General features: G+C 40.9%; 1 protein-coding gene across 2 annotated transcripts in view; it reads right to left on the bottom strand.

The window, feature by feature from the left end:
* Nucleotides 1-6: 6 nt before the first annotated feature.
* The window catches only part of LOC104962550 (periphilin-1-like), a 21,706-nt gene continuing 12,306 nt past the window's right edge, over nucleotides 7-9,406 (bottom strand). For both annotated transcript variants that reach the window (XM_010791004.1, XM_010791005.1), the window contains exons 9-10: nucleotides 5,837-6,139; nucleotides 7-671 (exon numbers count right to left, since the gene is read on the bottom strand). In XM_010791004.1, coding sequence (XP_010789306.1) covers nucleotides 498-671; nucleotides 5,837-6,139 — 477 coding nt within the window. In that variant the 3' untranslated portion in view covers nucleotides 7-497. The remainder of the gene's footprint in view (nucleotides 672-5,836; nucleotides 6,140-9,406) is intronic.

Here is a 9,406-nt window from a genome sequence, read left to right as displayed (position 1 = left end):
AGAAGACTTTACCTATATTTAATACCTCGGCTTTTATTTAAAAGTGTAACTAAAAAGACATCTAAAAGACAATAAAAACCCATGTTCTATATACTGTATAGAAAGTCAGTCCATTTTATATATAATAAAATAAAAACATCTGAGAAACATTATTGGAGTTTGAACCTTCGATAGTGGTTTGAGAATACTGGTTATAGTTAGTGTTAGTTGCACTCGCTGTCTTGATTTGCAAGAAATACAGATAAATAGTAGAAGTCATATCACTAACAACTGATACACATGATTTGATTGGAAAGTTTAATTATTACATTAGTCAGTAGATTTATCTATGAAACAAAGCAAGACAATTGACATTTAAAAAAATATTTGACAGTATTTCTTCAACACGGTTCACAAATCACTGTTACTAATTGTTGGTTAAAGAATGTAATACAGGTTTGAAATACAATTAAAGAACACATTTTTTGACATGTAGCTTCTGCTGAGTTGTACAGCTACTATAATACCTCATCCAGCTCCTTCACAAAGTGCCTGAGGGTATCAAGGCAGCGCTCTTTGATCTCCAGCAGATTATTATCCAGCGGAGCCTGTAGCAGACTACTCAAGGAGGGTTCCTTGTCCACCAACATCTTCACCACTGTGTGAAATGTCTCACAGTCCTGCCTGTAATGCTGCACATAAAATAATCAGGTCAGGGTTGTCAAGAGTTTCAAATGATACAATACAAACAAAGAATAAAGAGTAAAGTAACTTCCAACCTTATCAATAGATAGGTCTGTCTTTGAGGCACTCTATGTTTACGGGTCATTTTAGCAATATGAAATAAAGAGTTATTACAAAACTAAATACAATTTGATTCCCATCTTAACATAATCAACCATATCGGCTTTTCAATCAACCTGAGTGATGCATTCCAGTGTTTTGTATTTTAGAGGGTTTTTATTCCCCATGTTTTAAGATGGAAGAAAGATTGTGACTTAAAGTTAACTGCCTTATTTGTGTATAGGCTGAACAACAAATCTGGAAAATCATGAATCACTTAAAAATCTTAGGCAGAATAACAATCAGCATATAGCACCTCATACGATTATTGGATTAGTGGGTAGTTTATGCACATAGAATACCTATATTCATACTATATTCAAATGACCCCAAATAAAATAAGAAACCACCTCTTTTATCAACGCCTTACTTTGAACTTAATGAACCCAGCTCTGGTGAATTGGTGTATTCCATTAAACAGGTGTGTGAATGTGTGCAGCGAGCCTATTCAAGTGCATGTCCGCCCATAACAAAGGGGACCTGAGGTGTCAGAGTATGTTACTGGTGCTTTAGCATTCTTTCACACCACATTGTAACAAGCTCTCACATCCCTCTCAGATTTGACTGCAGACCCAAAACGGCTGTTAAGTCCTTTATTAGAGTTCCAGGTGCAAACATCTTTATCACATGGAGAGAGAAAGGCTAAATGTGAGGCCCTGAACTAACCCCACCCTAGATTCTTAGGGCTGTACCAGTCCGTCATGGATAAGTCTGGAACATCGGGGTCCTCTAGGGTTGAGTTAATGCAGCCCAGAACACCTCTCCCGTCAAATTAGAGTCACTAGAGCAGAAAGGAAGGCTTCTCTGTGGCTACAACAACCACTTATTGGCCACTACAAGTTATCAAAGGAAAACTACTAGCAAATATTAAAGACATGTCAACTTACAAAAACAGGCTGATATGTGTGGACATAGAAGACATATTTAACCACCAAAACATAATGTCTGAGTCAATCTTTGCACCATTTTACTGAAGTAGTGATTTCAAGCGTTTGCAGTTTCCTCTCCTTTTAAGATTGGAATTACCATTTTCGTTTATGTGGGCTGTTGCGGTCATATTTTCTAAATCAAGAAAGAGTCGACGGCATCTTTTCAAACATTAACTGTCTGTTAAATGGAATAAAACAAAAATCCATCAGCTTTGTTAACTTTGAAAAGAAAAATGCTGCCTGTCAACCTAAATCAGAGTCCAGTCTTGAGCAGAATGTGAGGTTAACCGGTTAAACGGCTATATTCCAGGATTCTGTCAGTTATGGGAGAATTTAAAGCCACAACTGCTGTTTCTTTGCCTAGATACACATTACATAATGTGTATTCAGGCTAACTCGTGCTGGTGTATCCATCAATTTGTATAGAGATCACTAGAGCTTTTGTAAACTCATTATATTGCTGTCAAATAACTTAAATGTACTTGATGACAATTTGAATGTTTTTTTGGGCAAGAAAATAGGGAGAAATATATGATTTGCAGAAGTTTCAAATTAGAAGAGAAAGGATAGAAAATCCAATATGGGACTGTGAGTCTACAGTTTTTTTAATAGATTTGCCACAGTTTGTATCAACACTATGCTTTTTTCATCAAAAAGTGGGAGGGAGCCTGTCTGGGTGGGGTCTTACCGGTCTTACACACAGAAAAGGTCAAATAATAAAAAACTAACATGACATTCAGTATGGAACAATAAGGTTGGGAAAAATATGCCACATGGGAATCACTTACTGTTTTGGACCACAGAAAAGAGCACAAAGTAAAGGCTAAAAGAGAGGCTAAAGGGAAATGTTGGTGGAGGAAGGGTAGGCTAAATAAGGTAATGTGAAAAATAAAGTGACACACTCAAGACTTGGTGGGGGAAAAAAGGGTCTTAATTTTCTGCTCTACCTACTAATTACAATGAAACTTTCAACGCCTCCAGCCCCGGGATCACTTCAGCTCTTCTTCATGGCTTTTTTAACATTTTATATTTCTCTCTCCCTGATAATTCCCCTGCTAAACCAGCTACGGCATGTTCAGATAGTTGCACACCTATCTATTCATTCCCACATCCCTAACCCATATTCTGTGATACGGGGCGTACAATTGGAACAGAGTTGCCCTTACAGAGAAAATGTATCAATTCTTATGGTACGGTCAATAACTATGAATATTACAACAATACAGTTGAATCACTGTATCACAACAGACACACAGAGGAAGGCAAGTGGAGTAACCTCTGACAGAAATACCTCAGACTGTGGGAGATGTTTGGACTCTTGCAAATGATTTAATGTCTGAAGATCATGTCAAGCGAATTTGCGGCCCCACATAATGACAGTCTTCAGGCCCGACCGCAAGGAAGTGAGAGACTCACGACACGTGTGGCCAGCTATGCTCAGGGTCAACTTCATTCAACAACAACACAGGTTTCCTTCTGTCTACATACGAGTCCCTTCCCAGGCTATTTTTAACCTATTTCTAATTGAACATTACACAGGAGGATTTCCACACCGCTACCTCTACAGTGCAGATTTCTCCGTGGTTAAACATTCTCACTAAGTTAGCAGATTTTAGGAAAGGCGAAGATTGTTTCCAGGTTTTAAGATGTGAGAGGAAACATGGTTAAAATAAGACACTAACATGTGGTGAATGTCCTATAAACCAGTAGTTCTCTAATCACTTAGGGTTGATTATGTTTGCCATCTTTCAAAACAAAACATCCTAAGCTGTTGCTAAGCTACAGCCTCTGTTGACAGTGATTACATTTTCACTTCATTAGATTCCGTACATACAGTTTTACACAATTGAAAGCCTTGAGGAAAGGGATGGGAAAAGTGGCCCTTTAATGAACTATGAACTCAAATTAAGCGATATCGCTTGATGTTACTAGAGCTTAGAAGACTGTAAGCTATCTGCATGACCATGCATATAAATGTGTGCGAGATGGAGAGCATCAATTTACATTAATTACTGCATCGAACGATCGTGGAGCGGCTCCAACCAGCGTGCTATTTTTGTAAAAACTGCTCCCATGTTACTTGAACAAACAGGAAGGGTGCTTTTGACCTGCGCGTGCTCTGTGTGTTGGGAGGAAAAGCAGGGAGGTTCTACCTAAACCTCCCCCTAAAGTGGGAACCATGAGCTGATCTTAAGCCTGATACTAAGGGGCCACACAGGGTGGAAACAGCAACACTAGGGGCCTTAAAGAGTAGCCTTACAAAATGGGATTCTGCCCAAATCGGATGTTGGTGGAGGTCCAAATTGTGAACATACTGACAGGAGTGAGCCGGGGTAGGGGGTTTGGGGTCTGAGTGAGATTATACATAAGGCACTCACATGGACATTTAGAGAGGCTCTGTTCAAATGAGCACTGATGCAGGCAGGGGTCCTGCATAATAAGGGAAGTGGGGTAATGAGTTGAGGGCTGGTACACATTAGGGGATATTAAAAGAGCCATTTTAATCACTCAAGCTGCAAACCGGACCTCTCAATGGAGGGGCTAATAGTTGAAATGGATAACTTTCATTTGCGCTGATTGAGATGATGAATGGACTTCTTTGAAAATCACTCCCAGGCACTTTTCTATGTTATGAGTGGCTATTCTTTCTTTGTTGTTATTTTACATGCTCTGATTTGTTCTGTGGTCCATCCCAAGGTTTATAAATTGCTCCGCTGGTCATCTGTTCCATCACAAGGTTTACAAAACAAATGCATGCTGGTCATTAAGCCTGTAATAAAATAATTTAAGGTTTTAAAACATCTTATGACAATGTGTGTCATTAGCATGGATGCTAAATGCGTAAAGGAATCTGTTTGAAGTTTCTAAATGTAATTTATAACCCTGAGACACCCACAGAAAGTGCATTACAAAAAGCTCGGTCTTTAAACAATAAGCTAGTGTAACAAATCGATTTCAAAATGATCTGGCCCCATGCTAACAGGGCTGTAATAGCAAAAGCCATTACATTAAGAAAATGGCGGTGATGGTCCGCGATCCAGCTCTGCCCCCTAACTGATCTGCTCAGCCTGGCACACAGCACCGTTGGATCGGAGTGTGTTTAACTGCGCCTGAGGCAGATGTTACAGTATAGACACGGTGGAGGTTTCTGCCTCTCACCACGTCTCTAGAGGCAGTTAAAAATGGCAGGGTAAGCATGTGTGTACTAATGCCAGGAGACGTACCACACTGTGGGTGGGCCGCATGCATCCTGCGGGGCAATTCCTGCCCTGCTTTAACGGGAACAGATAAGTGGTACTGTAGTGCCGAGCGATGAAGGGGGAGGGATAAACGTGCAGGCCACAAGAGGCATCACAACCTCAGGTGCTAAGGACTTTTCTGCTGACTTATCCTCCTTCTCTCCACCAAAAAATGTTTCTCAATTAACTTAAATATTACGTGTAGCAAGCCAAGGCGCATTTATACGCCTTTTACATCAACCCCTTGACTCATAGCCAAATCGTAAAGCCATTGTAAAAAAGTGTTTCTGTATACGTGCCACTCCTCGAGAACAGGGTAACATAGGGGATCCACATGGTAAAGAAACTCATTTCAATTTATTAGGAGCCTTAGTTTGGGGGCTTCAACTTCTCAGCTGTACAGTGTACAACAAAGATTGTCTTTATTTAAACAAAACAACGTTAGTACTTAAGTGTGCGTTATTTAACAATGTAGGGCACCACTCAAGTTTCTCTAAAAAATGTCCCACTGATACACTCTGTGACCTTTACCCTGTTATCTGACTACAAGTTGCTATTTCACTCATTCTTAAAATGAGACACTAACCAAAAACAAGAGATGATACAACTAGTTTACTACGGAATACGGTCAATTGAAGCTTTTAATGGAAATCATTAAAGCAATCTGAGGTTTTTTTTAACTCAGTTATATGATGTCTGGTTAAGAACTAGCATTTTTCATTATATTGGAGGCTGGTATACATTTGGAAAGGCTTGGATACAACAAAGAAAGTTGAGACAGTTATATTGTTGAGAGTTAAGAGTATTAACAGAAGTTGGGTCGTTTCATGGAGAAAATCGTACTACCTTCTCAATTTCCAGAGCCTTAGCCTTAATGGCTTCCGACCGGCGAGCCCTGAAGTCTTGGTCTGGTGTCGGCTGTGGCTCCTCGCTTGGCTCCTCGCTGGCCTCCTCGCTTGGCCCCTCGCTTGGCCCCTCGCTTGGCCCCTCGCTTGGCTCCTCGCTTGGCTCCTCGCTTGGCTCCTCGCTGGCCTCCGCGCTGGCCTCCGCGCTTGGCTCCTCGCTGGGCTCCGCGCTGGGCTCCGCGTTGGGCTCCGTGCTGGGCTCCACCACCTCCTCTGTCTCCGCTACAGATGCAGGAGCTTTTTCCTGGAGGGCCAAAGGTGAAAGGTTAGAACCGGGGTCACCAGGTTTAGAAGCTGGATCTGATTTCAAAGTGTTTCAAATGGAGACAACTCTGCTCTCTTACTTATATATATATGGGATGTCACTATGATAATGTGAAAGTTTGATGGAGGTAGCATGAACCTATATACAAATGTTATGAACAAATAACAGGTGTATCCATAGGCTATTTTCCCCTCATTTCTCAAGTTCTGTCAACAGTGACACAGATTAGGCACAACAAAACATTTAAAAGCTTAAATAATGTACATGGGATTTCATTCTGATAAGGCAAAAGTGTTATTATAAATATAATACAAATATATATATATACACATTATGTACAAAAATCCGTTTTTTCTGTCTTTATCTGTGCCACGCTTCAAAGCAGAGGGCAACATCACAGGCTCCTCCTCCATGTAAAAAAACAAGCTTATAGCTTGACTCACGTTCAGAGTTCTCTTCATCATAGTTGAATCTTCAAAACTCTAAATCTATCGAACTATATCTAAATTCTAACGTTTGTCTGTCACTTTACTTCAATCGCAGTTTCCCGCCATCTCTCTTTGTTTCCCGCCGCCTGTCTTCGTATATCTTCGTCTCTCTCCATTTCCCACCGTCTCTCTTTGGTTCCCGCTAGTGATGTGTCAGTCGCGAATGAGCCGGCTCTTTTAATTGAACGACGGGAGCCGGTTCTTCTTTTTTTTTGCGGACGGATCTAGATCGGCATGATAAGATCATGCAATGTGCACATTATCCCGCTTATTACATGGCCACATTCTCAACAAAGTAACGACATGACTCCCAAAATTAATTGAAATGCTTTTAAGGATTTAGAAAAGGATTTTATTGATTTAAAAAATAGTTGTATTTATTTAATTTGACATGCATCCGCTAAAGAAAAATAGTCCGTTGTTACTGTTTGAACTATCGTAGTAACGGCAGGAAGTGCTTCGATAGTGTTGTTGAGAAGCTTTTTGATTACAGATTTGAAAATACCGTTGCTTGCTTTAAAAGTAGCACAATTCATTATGTCAAACCTTGGAAAGTATCTAGATATCCCTGCCCTAATGCCAAAGTAAATATCAACTGAATATGTGTCGCCGTTTGATGTCTATGTCTTAAAAAGGAGGGTTTCTGCCCCGTTACTTCTCTTCTTACTTCTATAAGAATAAAACACGGAGGGGGGAGATCTCTTTTTCTCCCCCTCTTCTGAGAGCCCAGCAGCTGATCTGAGAGCACGCTCCCCTCTCCTGCAGGGGGCGTGGTCAGCTGCAGCTCACAGAATCGGCCTTTTCTTTAAATATAATTTTAAAATGTCAATACAGTAGCCCCTTTTTTTAATTAGTTTTTATAGGTGTTGCTATCTGTTTTGTGTAGCGTGGTTCTACAAGCAAGTCAGTGCATTCATGGGGTGGTATCAGAGAGTTACAAGGGTCTGTCTGTAAATGCAATGAAAACATTTTTTTTTTACTTTTACATTTTTACTTTTGAATACTTCAGTACAAAGGATAACAGCACACACACACACACACACACAACACACACCACACACAATACACACAGACACCAAACACACACACACCACACACCACACACACACACACACACACCACACACACACACAAACACACACACACACACACACACAATGTTCCTCTGGTTCAACGTACAACCTACTCAAACCGAGAGCATTTCGTCGAGTAAAACCGGGAAGGACACACGTCAACCGTGTCGACCACATCTCGGGTCGCTCACGTACGTACTGCGTGGTGTGTGTGTGTGTGTGTGTGTGTGTGTTGTTGTGTGTGTGTGTGTGTGTGTGTTGGTGTGTGGGAGGGGGGGGGTGTGGGGTGGGAGTGTGTGTGTGTGTGGTTGTGTGTGTGTGTGTGTGTGTGGTGTGTGTGTGTGTGTGTTTGTGTGTGTGTGTGGTTGTGTGTGTGGTCTTTGTGTATGAACTCTTAACAGTAGTATCGAAACGAGGGATACATTTAGATCCGGTGACACACTTATAAGGTGTCGAGGTATTAAGTTACTGAAAATGTGTAACAAGATAATCAAAGAAAAAGTTTGTAACGATGACCAAACGAGAAGATGTTCAATTACGAGTCTTCTCAAGTTTTGGTTTAGGGATAGTTCGGGAATCGAGATTATGCAGGGTGTCCCTATAATTTTGTTGTAGATCGAATTAGAATTATTGTACATCCTGTCCACCCTTGTACCGTACTACAAATTCCCGTACTATACCTGTATATCGAGGGACTTGGTTAGGTCGATTCTGTTTTTTACATTTGAACGAAAAGTTAAACGTACATGAACTCAACTTGTTCACAACTAACACCGTAGAAACCTAATATTTCGAGACGCTGTTTGGGTGAAAAAATTGAAACACCTCTTTCTTGGTAGGCGACTTTTGATTTTCGGACCACACTTCACTACCTTTTGACCGTAACTGACTAAGTCAGGCTCCGTTAAACCGTTGAAAAGTGTTGTATCTTCATCGCTAACCTAAATTTAAAAGAAACCTTATGTTATGGCGTATTCTTTGTATGATCAGGCCTGTATGTAAGTTTCGGACACTGCCGACAGCTTTTCATGATCCCGACTAGGTCAGAAACAAGTACGTCTTCTCTGGTCATTGTGCCTCTTGTGCTACTCTATTTAATCGCTATGTAGTTTACAGACTTTCTTTACCAATGGTGACTTACATGACCTATAGAAGAGGGCATAACATCGGATAGTACAATCGCATTCTTATTACCTTTGACATCGAGCACGCGTTGTTCTACACTATACATGCGTCGGGCTTTTATGACGGACTTTGATAGGACGGTCTGAACAAAGTACGTCTTCTGGGATAGTTTGGTGCCGCTATGCTGTGTACAGGTTCACTTATGTGCTCTATCATACACGTTGCTATCACCCTTTACTTTCGTGTATAAGAATCAAGCAGCGGCATAAGATAGTAACATGCTTGCCTTTACTGAGCATTAACCTGCTAAGATGTAGTGGTCCCTACACTAAGTGGTCCCTCACCCACTCCATTAGTCCGATTGCCGCACTTGCTTCGCTCTGCCTAGCTCTGCAATCTCCGAGCCGCGCGGATTACTACTTCAGGCCGAAGAAAGCCGAGGGTTGCTTGCCGAGGAGTCAAATTGTGTATAATTATGAAAATATTAATTTGTATCACATCGGGGCAAAACTGATTACTTACACATATCCGGATACACAGTGTGTATATAGTGAATTTAA

Source organism: Notothenia coriiceps, unplaced genomic scaffold (genome assembly GCF_000735185.1).
Source record: "Notothenia coriiceps isolate Sejong01 unplaced genomic scaffold, NC01 NC01_scaffold00034936, whole genome shotgun sequence".
Lineage (NCBI taxonomy): Eukaryota > Metazoa > Chordata > Actinopteri > Perciformes > Nototheniidae > Notothenia > Notothenia coriiceps.
This window is presented reverse-complemented; position numbering and strand designations above follow the sequence as displayed.